Source organism: Symphalangus syndactylus, chromosome 8 (assembly GCF_028878055.3).
Source record: "Symphalangus syndactylus isolate Jambi chromosome 8, NHGRI_mSymSyn1-v2.1_pri, whole genome shotgun sequence".
In the NCBI taxonomy this organism is placed as follows: Eukaryota; Metazoa; Chordata; class Mammalia; order Primates; family Hylobatidae; genus Symphalangus; species Symphalangus syndactylus.
In genome coordinates, this window is record NC_072430.2 from 114,211,438 (window position 1) to 114,234,307 (window position 22,870).

The 22,870-nt window shown below is 35.1% G+C and overlaps 1 protein-coding gene across 23 annotated transcripts in view; it reads left to right on the top strand.

Moving 5' to 3' along the window:
• Positions 1-22,870, top strand: part of MAP2 (microtubule associated protein 2) — a 303,981-nt gene that overhangs the window by 228,278 nt on the left and 52,833 nt on the right. For 16 of the 23 annotated variants that reach the window (XM_055290436.2, XM_055290437.2, XM_055290439.2 and 13 more), the window contains 2 exons: positions 20,261-20,374; positions 22,413-22,490. In XM_055290436.2, the coding sequence (XP_055146411.1) occupies positions 20,261-20,374; positions 22,413-22,490 (192 nt within the window). Of the gene's footprint in view, positions 1-2,868; positions 3,579-20,260; positions 20,375-22,412; positions 22,491-22,870 lie in introns of those variants that run through there. The other 7 variants (XM_055290438.2, XM_055290440.2, XM_055290445.2 and 4 more) reach the window with 2 other exon arrangements.

Here is a 22,870-nt window from a genome sequence, read left to right on the forward strand (position 1 = left end):
CCTCGTCCTTAAGTTTCAGTTCCAGGGTTGGGGCCCAAATTCGTATTAGAACTTGTATCAAGATCTTATAAGAGGGCAAAAGGGATTATTTGTAAAATTTGTAAAATATTGAGTGGAAAATTATTTTAGAAAATGGAAAGTGAACTTTCAAATTTTAAGAGCACAGAAAAGCAATTGATTTCTGTAATCATTGTGCATGTGACTTAACAGTGTAATTGGTTTTGACTTCATCTAGTATTCCCTTAACAGTATTATATCAAATCCCATCTTTACTGTGCCTGTTTATAGAATCATTTTGAATATGGTATTTTCTAGCAGCAAAAACAGGGTTGTGCAAACAAAGTGGTGGTTCTATGTTTCTGACCTTGCTCTAAAAAAGTAATAATTTTGCTGTTGCTCACTTTTCATCTAAAGAGAGGAAAAAAATTTCTTTTTTTTTTTTTTTTTTTTTTTTTGAGACGAAGTCTCACTCTTGTCTCCAAGGCTGGAGTGCGATGGCACGATCTTGTCTCATTGCAACGTCTGCCTCCTGGGTTCAAGTGATTCTGTTGCATCAGCCTCCCGAGTAGCTGAGATTACAGGCGCCTGCCACCAGGCCTGGCTAATTTTTGTATTTTTAGTAGAGACGGGGTTTCACCATGTTGGCCAGGCTGGTCTCGAGCTTCTGACCTCAGGTGATCCGCCCACCTCGACCTCCCAAAGTGCTGGGATTACAGGTGTGAGCCATTGCGCCCGGCCAAGAGGAAAAAATTTTCTAATTTCTATTCATCCCTCAAGGATTGCTTACAGAACTATTATGGAAATATATATAAAACTACAGCTTAGAAATGTGTATAGAATTGCAAGCTGCCATAGTGCTCTTCAGTTTATAAAGCTCCGTCATATCTTTTATCTCATTTCATCTTTTTGCAATTTCCAGGAGGATATCTGTTATTAGTGTCTTCTTTTTACAAATAAGAAGACTAAGGCACAGAATGGCTGAGCAACTTGCCCATTATTACACAGTAAGAAAGTGAGAGAGGTGAATTGTGAACACAGTGTTCAGGAATTTCATGCAACTCTCTTCTCAACTGTCCTACCCTCAAGAAGTGGTGTGGATTTTTTTTTCTATAGTTTATAATTTACTTGGCTTTATAAATATGCTACTCATTGTGAAAGCTTTCAAGACTTTTTTAGATGAATGTATTTTTTTCTTGCTCTCAGGATTAATTTTGCAAATGTCAGGATTTGTTCTTTATTAGAAAATAGTGGTGAAATCAGCTACTTTTCTATCACAGTTGGGGATGATGTGATTGAAAGCTGGAAGGGACCAGTGAGATGACTTTTCACAGTAGATCATGTGACTACTACCAGAATGCAAGTCTCTTGCCCTACAGACCAGTGCTCTTTCCACCATCCCCATCTGCCACATTCAGAACAGCAGTTAGTTGCAGCAGTTATCAATTACAGGCAAAGCAGACAATTCTTCTATTCCAGAACTGCCACATTCATGTAATTTTAAGTGATATGATATCATAACTTTATTCCTAATTTTCAATCTGAGTAGACAAAAAGGGGAGGCAATTTTGAGATGTTTATTCATACTAAAACATTTTTAAAGTATTTAAAATCAGGCTTTGGTGATTTTTGACTATCTTGAAGTACAGTGCTGTGAACACTAGTAAAAAAAAATGCTGATCACAGGCCGGGCATGGTGGTTCACACCTGTAATACTAGCACTTTGGGAGCCAAGGTGGGCGGATCACGAGGTCAGGAGATTGGGACCATCCTGGCTAACACTGTGAAACCCCGTCTCTACTGAAAATACAAAAAATTAGCCAGGCGTGGTGGCGGGCGCGTGTAGTAACAGCTATTTAGGAGGCTGAGGTAGAAGAATGGTGTGAACCCAGGAGGTGGAGCTTGCAGTGAGCCGAGATGGCGCCACTGCACTCCAGCCTGGCTGACAGAGCCAGACTCAGTCTCAAAAAAAAAAAAAAAAATGCTGGTCACAGTAGAAAGTGCCTACGTGACGATCAAAAGCCAGTATCAGCAATCTCCTTGGGTAAATGTAAAGATTAAAAGGCAATTCCTCACTATAATCCCCACAATTTACCAGGATTCCTTTGTCTCCCCATCGTTTCCAGGCATACTATCCAGACCTACCCACTGCCAAAGAGGCAGGAATGGAAAAGCTTTTCCAGGCTTTGCGTTGTCACTTTTTCAGGGAACTCACCATGGGAGCTATGTCTTCTAAAATCTGGCCCTACACTATCACATCCACATAACTCCAGCAGCCAAGTGACTAACACTCGGTTATATACATTTATTGTTGCTGCAATTTTTTTTTTTTTTTCGAGACGGAGTCTTGCTCTGTCGCCCTGGCTAGAGTGCAGTGGCACGATCTCGACTCACTGCAATCTCCACTTTCTGGGTTCACGCCATTCTCCTGCCTCAGCCTCCCAAGTAGCTGGGACTACAGGCACCCGCCACCACGCCTGGCTAATTTTTTTTGTATTTTTTAGTAGAGACGAGGTTTCACCGTGTTAGCCAGGATGGTCTCGATCTCCTGACCTCGTGATCTGCCTGCCTCAGCCTTCCAAAGTGCTGGGATTACAGGTGTGAGCCACCGTGCCCGGCCTGCTACAATTATTATTAGTAGTATTTATTATTTTTTTTTTTTGAGACAGAGTCTCGCTCTGTCGCCCAGGCTGGAGTGCAGTGGTGCGATCTCGGCTCACTGCAAGCTCCACCTCCTGGATTCACACCATTCTCCTGCCTCAGCCTCCCGAGTAACTGGGACTACAGGTGCCCGCCACCACGCCCGGCTAATTTTTTGTATTTTTTTAGTAGAGACAGGGTTTCACCGTATTATCCAAGATGGTCTTGATTTCCTGACCTCGTGATCCGCCCACCTCGGCCTCCCAAAGTGTTGGGATTACAGGCGTGAGCCACCGCATCCGGCCCATTGCTGCAATTATTAAGTTTGAAAACACATGAAGGAAAAGTTTGGCATCTCTCACATGCAAAAAGCTGAGTATGCCTTTAATAAAGCTTTTCTCTCTGTTCTGCTTTTCAATCTCAGAAGATTCAAATCTACCTTTTTTCACCTCGCCCTTTCTCCCCTGCCTCCATTTCTAGATTCGCGATTTACTAATAGGAGTCAGCATCCCATTTAAAATATGGCCTATTCTATGTAATATGATATTAATTTATGCAGAGCAAAATAGCACTGAGCCATTTCTCCTGCAAAATGACTAAAGCCATCCACACCAACCCCCCAAGCAAATAAACAAGCTCGCCTAACAAGCGAGAGGTTGCAGATTTTCCTTTCCTAGTTGCCATGCCAACCACTCATTGCTCTGGCTGCCATTTCCCTGAGCTCCGCAGAGAGAGGAGTGTGCAGAGCAGAGTTATTTAGCATTCAAGGGTGGATCTGCAGAAAACCACACAGCCTCACTGCGAAGCATCTGGGCCTGGTGGCACCGATGGATGAGGACAGAAAATGGGGATCTTTTCAGTGTTTTCCTTCTAAAGGTTAGGCATCTGGGGCTAGAAAGAGTGAGAAAGACAAGGATTGATAGAAAAGACAGTTCCACGAGGTTTGTATTGTCACGTTTGCTTTGTCCTATGTGGTCTCTCTACTAGGTGAAGCTGGTTGTGGGGATTAGCTTCAATCATAATATTTGGCTTGGCTTGTGGATGAATAGGATTTGAACCTAATTTAGGGCTAACTTATATGGATATTATAATAAAGAATTGTGTCTTTAATTCTTGATATAATATGAGGTTGTATATAGCAGGTATTGCCAGCCAGAGCTTTTGATATTTTACAAATTAGAGGAAAAAACCAACATCAGATAAAGTTTTGTTTCATTGTACAGTTATAAGGTAGTTTGTCCCATAAGAATCTGTCTTTGCTCTTTAGTCCAGTCTTAAGGTAGGATGAGATTTTCTTAAGACGGTAATTCTGAATCGATATATGAGGAAAACTTGGTTTCTCAAGACTTGTTTCCATTAAACCCTATGACTCAACAAATTGAGGTATGATTTTATTCTTTGGAATTTTAATTGCCTACAAACACTTCAAGTTGTGAAGAGCAAGGCTCTATCTAACACAATATAATAGGATATTTAAAAACTGAGGTTAATTGCATTCACATATACTTCTATGTGTGTTCCTCAAGAAAATTCCTCCCATGCACTGTGGAAATCAGTCTTATTTCTTGTCTCGCTTTGTGCTAAATGTCAGAACTACATCACAAGTGCAAAAAGTATTTTCTCAGACATTTTGGTCCACTGACATTTTAAAAATTATTTTGTTGAATTTGAATCTTAATGAAACAGATTTTTGCCAGTGACAATTCAGACCTATTTGTGAAAATTATTCTTTCTAGTTTGTTTTTAAGTGCAAATATAATTTAATTATCATTGTAATTTTCACTTGACCTTTCTCTCATGCTGTATTTTCCAAGATCTTGTTAGGTTTTCTCTCCTCTAATATGCTGTCACGTTTTGTCATCATATTTTTCTTTTAACGTTTTTCAATTTTTTTGAGATTTAAAGAACCTCCATTTAGATAAAAATTAAAAACAATTCTTAAATTCTTTTTTATTTTTAGCGAACAGATGAAAGTAATAAGTAATGGAAGTGAGTCTTCTAGATTCATTTTTGGACTGTCTAAGCCTTTGTTTTGGTTAGGATTATGCATGGCCTTTATCTGTCCTTTGTTATGTTTCGAAGTATTTTCTCCTCAAAAAAGAGAAAAAGAAAAAAAAGATAAGATAAAAAATCTAATACTTTTGAACAAATAAATTGCTCAAATGTCTTGAGACTATATTTCTTATCAAGCAATAATGTGTTTTTATGTGTGAGATATATATATATACACATATACATATTCTTTGATTATATTACTTGTGTATGTCTGAGAAAAATATTTGCGACTGTATGCCAAATGCTGCCTTGCAGTTTAGAATTGGGAGGTTATGTGGAGAGTACCCAGCAGTTATCATTCCTCTTTTTTCCCCTCCAAGCTATTGAGATAAACTGACTCTTTCTGCTTCAGTATGTCAAGGCTTTTTCTCTTCCTCTCATTCCCTCACACCTCACTGCTCCCCAGTACATTACATAAAGCACGTGCTTTGACTGTCAGGGGAGTCTGGAAATCATATCAGGAGAGGATGAACAGAACAACTGGTGCTGCATTGCAGACCTGGTAGCTTCAGCATTATCTGACCTGGCATCGTGAGTCCTGGGGGAAAAGGACACTAAACCGTGTCCTGCCGGCTCACTGTGTAGCTCGTCTCACTGAATGAGTCACCATTCAGCAACACTCATAGAAAATACAGTTCAAAAACCAGCCAAGCTGATGAGCAAAGGAAGGGGAAAACATATGTCATAGGTTGTCATGCAACTTTTAACAATGCTTTTAACAATTTTTGCAAATGCTGGGTGGTTATTAGAACACAGAAATTAGAGTAAAATACAGTTGATTTCAGGAATACGCAAGAAGGCATTAGGCAAAAATAGATAAGAAAGGAGGAATCAAGATTCAGAGAAAAATCATCCTAAATACATATGATTCAGTTTAAGCATCCTGAAAATCCATATTTTTAATTTGTAAACACAGGTCAAAGTGATGCTGGCATATAGCACCTCTGATTCTTGCAAAGCATCTCCAGCATGAATGATCAGTCCTCTGATTGGTCTAAAATTTTCTCTTTTGTGACACATTACATTTGCCGAATGTAAATGGGCAAGTTTACATTGTGGTGTTTTCATTCCCATGCAGTATTGTGCAACAAGTCATAGGAAAAACATTTTGGAAGGGTACCACCCTACAGCAAAGGTTCTCAGATGTCTACCATTAAAGATAAAGAGCTGTTGTTGATTTTATTCTCTCAGATGAATCTTCCTCTTCTGAACACCACCAAGCACCATGTTTATATCTTGCTAATACAATTGATCATAGCAATCATTTTACTGAGGTTACGTGTTATTTGTTTTTATTCCAGTCAGTAGGTTGGAAACGCTTTGGGGTAGAACCTGTACTTCGTTCGTCTTTCTTTTCCTTTTTGTATATAACACAGTGCTTATTTTCTATAATATGTGCTAATATATATTTTTTGAATTCATATAAAGAAGAGAGGGCTGGACCTAGTGGCTTACGCCTGTAATCCCAGCACTTTGGGAGGCCAAGACAGGCGGATCACTTGAGGTCAGGAGTTCAAGACCTGCCTGACCAACATAGTGAAACCCTGTCTCTACTAAAAATACAAAAATTAGCTGGGCATGGTGGCACATGCCTGTAATACCAGCCACCTGGGAGGCTGAAGCCCAAGAATTGCTTAAATCCAGGAGGTAGAGGTTACAGTGAGCCAGATCATGCCACTGCACTCCAGCCTGGGCAACAAAGTGAGACCCTGTCTCAAACAAAAAAAAAAAGAAGAGAGAGTATCCATATATAGTTGTGAGAATGGAAATCACATAAACAAAATGGTCTACAAAATTTATACTATATTGTGAACAATAAATTTGCAGGAAAGACTATATTAGAAAGGAAAACCATGGCTCACGCCTCTATCCCAGCACTTCGGGAGGCCGAGGCAAGCAGGCAGATCATGAGGTCAGGAGATCGAGACCATCCTGGCCAACACTGTGAAACCCCCATCTCTACTAAAAATACAAAAATTAGCTAGGCTTGGTGGTGCATGCCTGTAGTCCCAGTTACTCAGGAGGCTGAAGCAGGAGAATCGCTTGAACCCAGGAGGTGGAGGTTGCAGTGAGCTGAGATCGCACCCCCGCCCTCCAGCCTGGTGACAGAGCAAGACTCCATCTCAAAAAAAAAAAAAAAAAGAAAAAGAAAAAAAGAAAGGAAAACTGAGAATGAAGAGGTAATCAAGAAACTGAAAACAGTCTAGATTCAAAGTAAGAACTTTAGAACTGTCAGTTAGAACAGAAAGAAATTAGGTAGGAACTCCAAAATACTGTAGTGAAAGTATATGGTGGAAGACTTGACTTGTTCTGAAATTGGGAGTGAGAGTTGGGAGTAAAGAAAATATATCTTTGGCTGAAGATAGTGGTAAGATATCGAATTGGACATATTTTCTTGATGATGAAAATTACTGAGCTGAAAATAATATGAAAAGTCCAGATAAATGAACTTTCTAAAAGATAATCTAATGGTTAAGAAATACATAGATACAGAAAAATTTTTCATGTTCATTTCTAAAGTAGAATTGAGGCCAGTGTAATAATTGGTTTGGGTTGAAAATGCCACCGAAATATTCTGTAAATGGAACTCTATAATGCATGTCTTTTTTGATCCTCTGACTATAAATAAGGATTGCTGCACTGTTCTAGGTCAGGAGCTCAAGTAAGTCTCATTTCTGACAAATGGGCAATCTTAAAGCATTTGGATATTCTAAGTCATGGATTTAATATGTGCCTCCTTTAAAGGAATATACCAGTATCGTCTTGGAAAGATATTATGTATCCTATTTTTGAAGACCAAATGTCACCAATGCCCTTTATTTTCTCTGCTTCATCTTTGAGTGTATAAAATTATTTGCAAATGAGTTCTTAGATAGTAAACAACATTTTCATATCAAATTAGGAAATTTATACATTAGGAAAATATTGTGATTTCAGTTAAATATAATTCCTTAGTTTCATTTTAGTTTTCATTTTTCACTTAATAAAAAGCTTCCTGTGATCCATAATTTTCTTTTCCTTTGACATATTTGAATGAAAATGCTCCCATTTACATTTTCTAAATCTAATCATTAAGTATTTCAGTGTTTAGTGAAATTCTTCTCCAAGGAGGAGACTAATAGTAGTAATAATAATTATTAACTTACTTTTATAACCACTTTAAAAAAATAAATCAATTCACTGGATACTTTTTCTCCTTGTTGCATTTTGCATCTTCAGCTCATGTTTATTTATGTCTTTCTTTAAAAATTGGCTTTGGTTGTTTTTCTCATCAGCTTGAAAAATAGAGATTTGTGACTAAAGCATTAAAATAATTGGAATAAACTTGCTTTCCTTCGAGCTTTACTGGAACACAAATGCTGACCTGGGAAAAGTGGCTTTTTCTCCAAATATTGCACTAACTTGGTGTAGATCACAACGCATGTAAGATATTTATTTTCTCCAGGCCAGTTCTCATCTAATTCTTTGTAAATCCTGATTGCTGTAAGAAAAGAAGCAAATGATTGAGTTTGAGGCAAATATAGTAGCCACTTAACAACAATCACATTTTAAGAGAGGAAGTTCATTCAGTTGGGATAACAGTAGAGGAATAACAAGAGGATAACGAGAGAAGAAGTTCATTCAGTTGGGATAACAGTAGTTGCCTGCTGTCATCTGCATCCTGAAGAAAAATGTGTTATGAAATGCTCTACAGACCACATTTAACTTTCTTATATGATCCTAATACAACATCAAAAATACTGCTCAAGGAGTTGGCTATTTTGGTGACACAGGTTTCCTTTCTAGTTGTATTTCACTCTTTAAGGGTGAACTTAAATTACTCTAGCTGGCAATTTATCATCTTATGATGGAATTACTAGATAAGTTTGAATTTAATTTTTTTTGATGTGAAGAAAAAAAACTCCCCCAAATTATACTTATTTTTAAAGTAAATTTTATAATATCCTGCATTTCTTCAATTCTAACTAGAAATGCTTGAGTCTCCTGAGGCTTGAATAATGGCAAGTTTCAACTTTTGCCTGTGTTCTTTGATGCAACTGAATGTGGAAAAACTACAGTATGTAAATAGAAAGTGGTTTTCTTTACCAGTTCTGTGGGAAAATGAAAATATGAAATTTGCTCTTTAAAGAGTATTTTGGACACTCTAAACTCTATTTAAAATGTTGAGGTATTTCTTGTATTTTATGCTATAAAATTTCAGGTAAGACACTTTAATTAACATAATGATTGTATTAAAACCATACTTCTCTTCCTATAGCTTTTGATCACCTTCTAGTTGTTTTCAGATCATGTCATTCCTGCCTTTGTTTCATGTGTGCATTTCAGAACTGTCCAAGAAAAAGAGCAAAAACAACAAAGTTCTCTGGTTTCATGAGAGTTTTTACTTTTACAGTTGTTTTGGAAGAAAACAAACCCAAACTACAAACTCACATAAAATATTTTTGGAGGGGGTGGTCTCTGTAAAAGTTGGGAGAAAAATGACTGATAAACTAGCAAAGGGAAAGGAAAGGAATCTGAGAAACCAAGCTATTTTTAGGCATATTCTTAGAACCAAGAATTGGTCAACTGCTTCATGATCAGGGCTGCTGTACGTGAAATACTGAAATTGTAATTTCATTTTGAAAAACAAAGGCACAAGTCCTGATTTAGAAATTTTCCTTATATGTTGGGAAGAAAATAATATATTTTTCGTATATTATCATAGTAAATTGAATTTTCATTGTAATATTTTCCTGAAAATTTCAGGGCCTTTTAATGAAATCTGATTTTCCATATCCTCAGCAAGCCCCACATATCTATTCCATAAGATTGTGATTCTCATTCCAAATGAAGCTCTGTCTTTGTAGACCAAGTAGGTTATATGGGTATAGTAATATCTGCCAACCTGCCACTGGCCCTATGCAGAATTAGAAAGTAAATGAAACATGACTTCAGCACTTTTCTATCTGCTTCCCCAATCCCATCTCTTCATTTTCTTTAAGTCAGCAGTCATATGCTCATATGCCTAAAATCCCACCATAAATCCCATTACAAAGCTTAATTTCCTTGCCCTATATCAGGCTACCTACCTAGATAGCATCCTGTTCTTACGTTTTTCTCAACTCTACCACCCCATCAAATTTTATCTACCTTTCTCTTTCTGCTGGGCTCCTACAATAGGACAACCAGAGCTATTACAATAACAAGTTACAGTTTTATGCTCCTAGATATCATTTCTATTCTGACATAGAACTTCATTGTCTTCAAGTAAAGAGTGAGTTCTTTGGCAAATATAGGTATAATAGAGATGGAATTCATGCTTTGAAGGTATTCCTAGAGGTGTGCTTGGTATCAATGAGAAGCAATACAGTGGAGAGATGCAGCTATAGAAATTGGCATGAATAAACAACATTGAAGCAAAATCATCAATGTAAAATTTTATTTCAACAAACATCCCAGAGATATTTTCTAAAGATTTGTATGCTATTTGCAAATTTCTCAAGGTGCATTTGAAATTATTATTTGTTTTTTATTTGTCTTACATAATGAAGAAATAAAATTGAAAAATGTATTTAATAATATTTTCTATGGGATGCATTTATCAATACAGAATCTAAAAGAAATCATCTTTATTCTAGAATATTTTTGGCATGAAGAAATTTTAAAATTCTATTAAAGTCTTTGCTTTTTACTATCATAATGGCATTGAAATACAAATATGACATTGACCTTACACTTCTTGCTGTAAAAAGAAGATTTGCAAAGTCTGTTGATTTTGCTACTTACAGGTCTGGCAAAAAGTATTTTAACTATCATCAATTTTACATAGTTAGAATTTTTCCAGTGAAGTTGCTCCCCTTCTCTTGGGTTGTGACTGAGCTTTTATTTTACAGCATTATTAAAGAAAGAATAGTAGGATGGTTCAAATTTACTTTACTTTCTTTTGCTTTTTTTTAAGTAGGTATTTCAGTTTTCAGAAGTTCATAGTGTAATTGATTTCACTGTACCTCCCCCCATAAGATTACTAAAACATGATTATCTGATTATATATTCAGTTATGATTTGAAAATTACAAAGAACTACCATGTCTATTTAATATTGACTTTTAAAGTCTGCCAAGTCGTTTCAAGTGCTTGTGTAAAGAGAATCTTTGTGGACAATACTTTTGTAGCTGTAATGATATAAAATATGCAGGTATAGAAAATGAACAATCACTTATTTACAACATTAATAGTTAATGAGAAACTTGCTAAGAAGAAAGCAGATAAGGTTGATGATTGCTGCTATTTGCAAATTGTTAGAAATGTGATAGGACGGGAAGGAGGTTTAAGTGAAATCTAATTATGCAGAAGTCATGTTGGTTTTTCCATGTGACCATTGAGTGTACCTTATGATATATTTTGAACAAAGTGATTTTTCCCATCACATGGTTCCTAAATTCCATATGCATCTAGGTCACAAGGCCTCCAAAGATTTCTAAGTTATGTTGGGGATGAGAGAGAAGGATCAAACAAAAGTTAGCTAAGCTGCTGATCTTTACCATTTTATTGTAACAAATATAGTCTCTCCTAGAAGAAAGATCTGTGTTTACAGAGGTAACTAGTAAAGACTATTCTTGGTATATAGAGAACTTAATTTCAAAAGTTTATTCCAATGACATCTTTTTGGAATGTAGAATTTTTTTTCCATTATATCCTCTGTCTCAGGCCAGCATTGGCATTCCTGTGTTTTGCAGCTATAGAAGCATTGATTTCTCCATAAGAAGCCCTAGCCTTGCTCCTTGTGCCCAAGACCTGTGAGGTATCCATGTACAGATGAGACTTTAAAAGCATGGACAGACCTCTATGTGCATGAGTACTAACATGTGCATAAACACACACACACACACACACAATTGCTTTTCCACAAACACACTATATTTTATATTTTGTTTATCTCACAGTTACTCTTTCTTGGGGTGGATTTATTCAAGGTCTCTTTGTTTTATTGATATTTTATTTTCCCACTAATATTTAAAATGTATCATGCTACATTCCTTTAGCAATGTGATGTATTTTAAGACTTAATGAAGGAGAGAAAATAATCCAATTTCCCCACATCTACAAAGAGTAGTACAATTGTAACAGTTTTGACGAGATGCCAAACAGAACATTTCAAAGTTCCAAAAGTACTGTCAATTCCCTCAGTGCCTTAATGATTGGATTCAATTTATTGGTGTTAAAACTATTTGAAAATTTCAGGGGAGCAAACCTCTCTAGAAATTTCTCTTTCTCAAGTTAAGATTGATAAAATATTACAAGCTTAGTTAATTAGTAAATGTGTAATATATGGGCTACGAACAACATAAACATGCAATACATTACTCCATTGGACACCCCCAAAACCACCAGCAGCAGAAAACTTTAACTAGAACATGATAAATATAAAGCTAAATTGTAACGATATTGGCTTACCATATTTCTTCTGCTTAAATGTGTTTTCTGTTTCCCTACTTTCAGCTGGGAACTTAAAATTAGAAGCAACATTTTCCAGTAGGTACTATCTCTGATCTGTGCTTTTCTAATTACCTTTGACTCCATAATGTAGTGTTTTTAACCTGTGGTGTCCTTTCACTGATAATAGTATTAATTTACTACATTTTCCTCCTTGACCAAATTTAAATGCTAGGCCAGTTCTATTAAACTCTAAAGACTTCATTTGAGTACATTAAGGTATAATCTAAACAAGATTGTGGGGTTTGAGCATGTACGTGGAGGTAGAGGAAAAAAAAGAGCAAGAGAGGGAAAATTCTCCTATGATTATACACTGTACTCACAATCCTAGTCTACCAATTTGTAAATCCATTTCAGAAGAGGACCATATGAGTGACTGTGGCGGGATCAGTCAAAATTTGTGGCCACTACTAGTAAATCTTGAAGAAGAAAAATAAAACATGTCCTTCAACAAGATTGCCCCCCTTTAAACACAATTTAAATGTAGGAATACCATATCTTACTCATCTTTGTATAACCCCTAGTGACTAAGAATAGCTCCATTGTCTATAGCAGGTGCAAAATAAATTCTCTTAAATTTAAGTACCCATCAGAGCCAAATTTTGTGCCATCATAATTCTTTTATCTTAAATGCATTTGTCTCTGTTAACTAACTTCACCTCAAATGCATTTTTCCCCATAAACGAAATTGATCCTTGTTTTAATCACTAAATCTTTAGAAGAAATATCTGGGAAAAAAAAAAGCTGGTGGGCAAAGATCTGTAGCTGCAATGTTGGCCAGTGTGACCCCTGAGATTAATAGAAGTCTGTCTAGGGTGAGACAGGCCAATGCTGGCCTCTAATTAATGCAAAGGTGCCAGGGAAACAAACAAATAAAAACCCAACAATTTGCTTCTTTAATTTCCTTCATCATCAGTTGATTACAGGAAATAGTTTCAGAGGAACCATTTACTCTCCAAATTGAGCAAGGAGTAGAAGCAAAGAACTTTTCTTCTTCCCCTATTTTTGTGAATTCGTCTAGGGTCTTTGTTTAGCAGAGTGCTTCAAACTACACAGTGCTTTCCTTGTTGATTAGTTTCCATCAGCAGCAGCAATTAGCATCGGTTTCCTAGGAAACCATTCTGTACCCTACTGAGAAAAACCTTTTCTTGACAGGAGCATTCTGTCTAAAATTGTTTTGTTTTCCTTCTTCCACAAGCGTACGGTAAGCTTATTTGTCGTTTTCTTTGAACACAACATTATTATACCAAAGATTCTTAAAACATTTACAGGCTTTTATATTCCATATGGTTGAATTTACAGGCACTGTCTCTTACTTTTCTCTTAACAACCTGAAAGAAATCAACAAAAATATGTTCTCAAGCATATGCCAAGGTGCTTGGATTTTTTTGTTCACAGTCTAATTGGTGAACCTTTGCACGTTCAAGTAATCATAGCTGGTCCTGCTGAAAAACTACAGGGTGCGAATTCAAAATCAAACTTATGGGTCTACCAACAATGTTATATATCACTCAGAAACAAGTTGAAACTTCTGGGATCATTGAAAAGGTTTCATCTCCATTGCTCTTATTATTAATCAACCAAGCAATATTGATAGATAAATATAACACAATAACTTTAAAATGTGCTAAAAGCAAAGCCTGAGGTTGTCTTAAAATTTTTGTTGTGGCAAATAGTGTGATCAGAAGAGCATGGCAGTGGTGCAGCATGAATCAGTATTAGGGAAAAAACCAGAGGGTCATGATGGCTATAAATGCTGAGTAGTATGATATGACAGTAAAGCAAAATTTACCTTATGTACCTTTTAGTTTAAATAATAAGTGGCAGGAGCCTGATGTATTGTCTGTTAGGGTCCCAGTAGTGGCCCAACATTTAAGCAAGGAGGTACTCATTGGTAAAAGTGACAGAATCATCTCAGTGTCTGACAAAAACTTTCAGATCTTACCTACATTTTGTCAATCAAATGATGTTCATAACAGAACATCAAGAATGATTAAAACAGTGGTACCTAATTTAAATAAGCACTTGATTTATATTATTTTATTTAATTGCCACAACACACCAAAAGATGAATACTACGCTTATTCCCACTTTACAGATGTACAATCTGAAGGTTAGAGAGATTGTTACTTAACCAAGGTCTTTTGGCTAGTAAGAGATGGAGACGGAATTTGATCCCAGGTGTTCTGACACTAGAACCTACTTTTATATAAGATACTGATGTAAATCATAACAGTGTCTAAATGGGACAAGCATATCTTTATCCATTATTTTGCCAGTTTTCCCATCTGGACAATGTGTAAATATGTGTATTAAATAACATCAACAAGAAATGAAAGTGCCTACTGTAACAACTCGTTATACAAGGTTGCTTAATAATGTTGTGTGACAGTGTGATGTTTATTCATTTGTTAGGTGAGATGTAAGTAGCTTAACATGATACCGTTTGGGTTTCTTCAAGTAGTTTTTGGTGGATGACAGCATTTCTCAATTAGTTTCTCATACTTATTAATCTCCTGTATGTGTTTCCACTAATATGTTTCCTTAATACCAAGAAAAGATATTATTTGTTTCCAGAGGACTGCTTTGATTCTCTTTTCTAAATACTGACCCCATCTTTGTTTCCCAGGAAAAGTTTTCAAGACAGATTTCACTTTTTATCTTCAGATGTTTACCTGGATAGTGATGATCTGCTATCATCTATTGCTCTGTTGCTTGGATTAAATATTTAAATCCTTTATTCTTATCAGCCTTTAACCAATAGCATTTTTAGAAATTATGAGATGAATTTTACTTAGAAAGGTTCCTTTTTAATGTTTTCCCTCTAATTGATTTGTGAGCAGATCCAAGTTGTCACTCATGCATAGCCATGACATGACTTTACAGGCATGTTATAATATTTCTTATTACTTATAGAAATTGTCTCATTATCATATTGACACTACCGATAAAATAATAACAAATTAACATTCAAATACCAATGTAAGGGTCTTACTGCAATGCAAAAACTACTGTTAATTACATCAAAACCCTGACATTCATTCACAAAAGACAGAATGGAACATTCACAAGAGAAAGAATAGAAAAACATATTGTATACACTTATTAACTAAGATAATTTCTAACATAAACTAAAAAATGTCCAGTGCCAGAACATTTTATAAGTTCAAAAGAAAGATAATTGAGCCTTTCAAAATATCAGATTACAATAAGCAGTTTTATGTTTGTTTAATATTTTCAGCTATGAAGATCGGTGTTACCTTTCAATTACATATAATGAATAATAATTCCCCAATTTATGTGTAATCTAGATTCATCTTTAATCTTCTAACAACTAAGTCCTGGTTATGACTTCACACATATGTTTGAAACAAAAAGCAAGAAAAAAAGAATAGGAAATATAAAAAGGAATAGAAGGTAGGAAAAATAAGCAATGAAAAATTAAAATGTAGTCTAATCTCTTACTTCAAAGAGAATTTTTCATGTCACCAATTGTCTTCAGAATTAGACAGGATTATCATACCTTTTAGAGCACTGTCCAGAATAGACAGTCCTGAATTGGGACTTGCTGGACGGAATCTTGAGCAGATGGTAGCCCAGGACCTATGCATCCAGGAAACTGGGTGTGAAGCCAGAAAATAAATAACAAAGACAATATTTACTTCTCTCATATCTTTGCCTTGGAAAAAAAATACTTCGCTTGTCCATTAACATAGCCATCAACATCAGTGATATTGGATTAACTATATTTTCAGATGGTTATAATAACAATAGCCTAGTTGGGCTGACCTTTAGTGCATATCACTATTGCTCTTTCTTTAAAGTAGAAATATTAAAGTAGAAGACTCAGAAAAATACATGACTAGGGGAAAATAAAGATGCGCTGGTGAAGGACTATCTAGAAGTTTTTATTTTATTTGTATTCCAGGCCTGTTATATAAATATGTGCCAGGCCTGTTATATAATTATGTAATTGAGTCCCCACAACACCCTCTGAGACAGGTACTAAAATTATTTCCATTTTATGGATAAGGCATCGAAGCAAATGAGACTGAGTACATTTCATAGTATGAAATAACTAGAAAGTAGCAATGCTGGAATTTGTACCCACATTTTCCTGAATTAAAGTCTGTGAGATTCCCTCTGATGTGTGCTGTAAAAAAACAGCAATCAGTAATCCCCTAAATATATAGAAAGACTAGATGGATGGATGGATGGATGGATGGATGGATGGATGGATGGATGAGGCATTTAATAGACAAATGTAGAATCAGTGAAGAAATTACATATATAATCACACACATCATAATCATTACCTTTATATTTTTATAGGTCTGATTTTGTGACTGTCTTTCCTTGTCTTCTAAGTTTGTTTGGAACGTTTACCATTAATCTTCCCTGAACTTTACACAAACTCTGAGTGAATTTGCTCCTGTCCCAGGAGCCATGCTATAAGGATGAAGCTCACCCAGTAGATTTGCTGATGAGGCTTCCAGTGAGAGAAGCCCATCTCTTCCTTCCTTAAGAATGCTTCTATCTCTGCTGATGACAGCCCTTACTTACAGGAAGATTTTAAATTAATTGGACCAATTGAAATTCCCAGAACAATCTTAGGCTCCTGTTTTCCTAAATTCACTGTGAACTTTATATTATAAAATGTGTCAGGCCCTATTTGAAAAAGTTTAACAATATTATTCTCCAAAAAGTCTTAAAGATAATATGTCAATTAAGCCAATAACTTGTTTGACTATGCTAAAATAATATTTCTCAAATTCTCTTAAATTCCTTCAAAGAAGAAAAAATTTACCAATTCTTCCTTGGATTTTTTTTTACAACTTTTGGTTAAACATATACAAAAATAAAATTAACTTATTCATGAGTTCTAATTCCATTATGGGACATAAACACACTTATAAATTCATTTTCTCTGAAACAACAAAACCAGTAAAATTCAAACTCTCTGCTGCTTCCCATCTACAATAAATGATACTGCTTTGCTGAAACTAAATTATCACTCACGATTAGTACTGGCTGATACAGTGCCTTTGTTTAAGTTGGACATTTCTATACTGAACTGGAGACAAGTAATACTTCTATTCTCCTTTTGTCTCTGTTTCAACTATTTTCAAAGTCTATTTATACAGTGTACCACAATGTTATTTGGGCTACACTTGTATGAATGCATCCTTTATGTATTAAATCCACCTATCCTTTCTTATTAGCTCTCAACACTTAAAATAATTCTCCATGGTATCAAAACTGTATGCTAAAATACAATCCCAAAGAAAAATACTGAAATAATGTAGAGTTGCTCAGTTATAATTTGCTCATATAACCAATGGATACTTATTTATTTTGGATTATCTTCCCAATCTAAAAAAAATGAATACATATAAAACACTCTCAGACCCTAAAAATACTTATCAATAGTTAAACAAGAATGCAGGACCCCCATTTAAGAAATACTGTTTTGATATATATATCAAATACTTAATAATAAATAAGATAATTTGAGGTTTTAAGGTTACTAACTATAGTAACAAGCATGAATTATTTCTGAATTTTTGTAAATATTATGAACAAAACCTTTCATATTAATTTTCTATTCTGTCAAAAAAAGTTTTGTTAAGCATCCAATCTGAATAAAGCTCAATAAGAGAAGCTTCAAGGATTGCGCATTGCAACACTATTCACAATAGCAAAGACATAGAATCAACCTAAATGCCCATCAATGATAGACTGGATAAAGAAAATGTGGTACATATACACTGTGGAATACTATGCAGCCATAATAAAGAACAAGATCATGTATTTTGCCAGGGCATGGATGGAGCCATTATTCTCAGCAAACTAACACAGGAACAGAAAACCAAATACTGCATGTTCTCACTTATAAGTGGGAGCTAAATGATGAGAACACATGGACACATCAACATCAAGGGGAACAACACACACTGGGGCCTATTGGAAGGTAGAGGACTGGAAGAGGGAGAGGATCAGGAAAAATAACTAATAGGCACTAGGCTTAATACCTGGGTGATAAAATAATCCGTACAACAAGCCCCCATGACACAAGTTTACCTCTGTAACAAAGCTGCACATGTACCCCTGAACTTAAAAGTTAGAATTGTGACAATGACAGAAGAGAGTCCTCGACTTGGGAAACTTTACATAGTGTGGGAGATAAGCCATGTGAACCAGCACAATTCCATGTGAGATGTACTAAATGCCATAGGAAGATACTACAGTTTGCATACGTGCTAATAGAAAGATGCAAGAATGATCCAGAAGACACAAAGGTCATATATATATATCTTCCAATTTCTGCCATGATTGTTTCACCTCTTTATTACACTCAATTTTTCCATAAATCACTGGGGTGCTAGAAGAAGCTACCTCACTCTACTGATTTTTAAATATTTTAATTGCATTAAAAATTAATATATGTAAGTGGCAATTCTCAAAACCTAGAATAATTCTTTTTGTAACATTATTAAACAATTTAGAAGTCTAAGCACTATCTTTACAGCTAATTTAATTTTCTGTAGCCCTTTTGGTGTACTCTTTCCCATTTAAAAAAACATCACTTTAGGAGCCCAGCCTTTCAGAGAATGTTCAGAGAAACCCCACCCAGCAGCCTGGCTTTATGAAAACAAACAGCCCTTCCTTCTCTATTGCCCTCTTCACTGAGTAGCATAGCAGATAATCTTCCTCATAATGCTTTGATGACTGTTAATGTTATTTATTTAACTGGTGTAACTGTGAAAAATTCTATTCCAACACTAAAACAAATATGCTAATAAGATAGTATTATCTCTTAGAAATAAAATAGTCATCTTCTAAAGGCAAACTATCGCAATATCTAACATGGTCTATGAGATATATAGGTAGGTAGGCAGGCAGATAGGTAGGTAGATAGATGATAGATTAGATAGATAGACAGACAGACAGACAGACAGATAGATAGGTGGATGTTGCTCAATTGTGGCTAATCACTTGTTGCATAGCTTCCAGCTATAATCAGGAATGGAATTACAATGATGTATTTTAGATAGACAGATAGCTGAGCAGGTCTGAAAGTGAGTATGTTTCCTTCATTCATACCACTAAATGAGTTGATATATTTCCGTTAGTCATTCACTCATGACTGTTAGAAAGTTTTGTGATTATGTGTTTGTTATTTCTTCCATTGTTCTGCTTAGGAGAAAGAATATTATAATAGTCAGGGACGCTAAAAACTAGTTATTTGGCATCTCACAGACCGATCATTTTAATTTTGAGCCCTCCTTTTAAAAAAATGAAACTAAGATGATTTTATGTCATATGGCTTTAAAGATCTTTAAAACATCAACTATCTAGAAAAATACTAGTTCTTTAGAAAGAGACCATCTGACATATCATTGCCATGTATTTCATTAAAACTTCATCTTTCCAGATTCTTTATAATTTATCTTATTTTCACTGATCCTGGGTAATGCTGTTTAACCACAAATAGATTTTCAGATTTTAAATAATGGTATTTCTGCAAATCAAGCACATAAGCTTATATAAATTACATTTTTAGAATAGTATAAGAAAACTATAAAACAAATTTAAGTTAAATTCAAAATGAATCCTCTATTCTCTCCTTGAATTTGTTTTACTAGGTATAAAGAAATTAAATTGTTTCTATTTTTGTAAACAGCTTTTACAAAATAAAGTACCAATTGCCTTCACATTGGAGGTTAGGACTTCAACATATGACTTTGGGGGCAGGGGATACAAACATTCATTATATAACAGAGATGTCATAGACTTCAGAGTTGAAAATAAATTTCTGTTGTTGAAGCCAAAAACATGTTCAAATACCATGTAAGTGTTTTTTCTCAGTTCTGTGCTCATTTTGCTTGCTTAGCTTAGCTCCTAGAATACCAACTTCTTTTCTTCTTCTTTTTTGTATATATGTGTTTATGTTTTCTCTGCAATTAAAAAATTATGTTGTACTTTTTAGGGGGAAGAAAATGAAATTCTAATCCACTATACTGTTTGGTTACTTTTCCTCTTTGCTTTCTCAGACTTCTCATCATTATATTTTATTTTGTTACTGTTTATTACAGAGGAGGTGTCTGCAAGGATAGTTCAAGTAGTCACTGCTGAGGCTGTAGCAGTCCTGAAAGGTGAACAAGAGAAAGAAGCTCAACATAAAGACCAGACTGCAGCTCTGCCTTTAGGTAAATGAGAAGATTCTCAGGTTAGGGACTGTGTCTGTTGCACCCTGATCACAGGATAAAGTCTTCAGGTTCAAAAGATAGGCCATATCTTGTACTTCATCCTTACATGTAACATTCATCAGACACCTTGACTGGGTATGCAGTAGCACCTATTTTCATCTTTTTCCACTGGTTTGTTGTAGTGTTTGCATAGTCTTTAGTTAGGGTGGTGAGCTTACAGTTAGACTTTTCCCTAAGTGGCCCTTAATTTTTTCATTTTCCAGACAACTAGAAATAGTTATTATTAAAATAAAGCCAATGCATTATTTCATGACCTCCACCCATAAGGATAATATACTAAAACTTTCATAAGAGATGATTATTTCCTTTACAGGTTTTGGTGAATGATTATACTGTAGCCTTGTTTGGGTCTTCTTGAACTGACTACACAAAACCTATAGCCAGAGCTTTGTTATAATCGTGAGTGACTTTGTATCTTATATGAAGTACTGAACTTCACTTGGTTCACCTAAGGGCGCTGAGAGAGTGCTGCTCTCTCCCTTAGTAACAAGACAAATGGCCTCCAGGCCAGGCAAGTCATTTAACGCACGCTTGCCAAAGGAAACACTCTCAGCCAAAGTCTTGCTGCCCCTACTCATAGATAGATAGATTGATAGATAGATAGATAGATAGATAGATAGATAGATAGATAGACAGACAGATAGGCAGATAGAGAGATGGATGTATATACACAAAGAGATACAAGAAAGGAGACTCTCTTAAATTCAATATATATATTTATTTCACAGGTATATACACGCGAGTCATAGAAAGGTATCGTTTTAAAGGCCTAAAAATAGTACATATCCATTTCCCTCTCTTACAGTCTAATATATCCATGATATTTGATTTTTTTATCAGTATTCCTTTAATTGTCTATTAAAAAGTAAGTAATAAAAATAATCTGCCCTCCCAGAATAATAATTTATAATACACTCAGTATTTTCAGTACTGTGGATTTTTTTAATTATTAAGGACTATTTTTCTCTTAAAACACATAGAGAAAGAATTATCTAATCTAAAACATTAACCTTCAGTTTATTGTTCACTTTTATTCCTTGAAAGAAAAGAAAACTCAATTTTTTAAAACTTGAAATCTTAAAATACGCCATGCAGAAGCCCATAGGGTAAGGAACTAAAAAGTCACCTGTCATCCCAAAGCTCCCTCTAATAACTACTTTATGAAGCTGAAATTCCCCTAATATTTAAAATAGATTTAACCACTGGCCTTAAATGAGAAATATTTCCTTTTGCAATTTCTGTCATATGAGGGGATCACAAATCATGTAAGTGTCTTGAAAAATAAAACTTACATTAACTGTAAATTAATTACATCTTTTAGAATCTTTTTCTCTGGTTCCTCTTCATGTGTATTGATTGCTAAGACCAGAAGTTTACTCAGCGCATGGTTTTTGTCTGAAAGTTCACTCAGGCTATGAAAGCTTATTTTTCCGTTTCTGAGAATACATACAGAAGATGGGTTTTGAAATTAGACTCAGTGAACAAAAGGTTGTTTAAAAAATATGTTCCCTAAAATAACTATGAGTGATCAAGATAACACGTTTCCAGATTGAGCAGTTGAACAATAGAGCGTTCTAATAGTTTTTTCAGTCAGTAGCTGAATCCAGACTAAAAACGCCTGCCTGCCTATGTGTGTTTTCATATGGTAAATTAGGGCCAAAATGAAATATTTTATTAATTGAACAGGTAGACACATTAATGAGATTAATGATGGAATTTTAGCAGGCATCTCTAATCTGTTTTTCTAGAGATGATAAAATCATTTTTTTAAAATATCAAATGCTTGTCTTATTTTTTAGTTTTTCAAAAATGCATGAATCAGGTAATGGGCCTAAAAATAAACCAAATGCGGCTTACTATTGAATCTTTTTCTGAATTTTATAGAGAGGTCTTTTTACAAATGGCAGAACTTCCTACACATCTACCAGCCTAAAAGGATTAATTATTGCATCTCATTTTTCCATTGTTTGATCTTTAGCAGCTGAAGAAACAGCTAATCTGCCTCCTTCTCCACCCCCATCACCTGCCTCAGAACAGACTGTCACAGTGGAGGAAGGTAAGGCCTATTGGACTTTTCAGGGTTTGTCTTCTGATAAAGGGTGAACAATAAACTTCAATCAAAAAGCTCTGGACTTTGGTATTGGTTAGTATGTGACCAAGCTTTGGATCTATCTGTTTCAAATAATGAAGAAGAAACAAAGACTTTAAATAAATAATCACTTATTTTTATAAAAGCAAAAGTAGAGGAATTTGGTAAATAAAAAAGAAATCTGCTTGATTAAGGAAAAGAATTTTGTGTTCAGTTGCTAAAATAACTGTACAGAACCCATTCACTTTAGAATGCTTTAACAGGGAAGATACAATTCTATCTTGTAAGTGACTGAACAAAAATTAAAATAAATATAAATGTAATCTCCATAATAGTAGGGGTCAGAT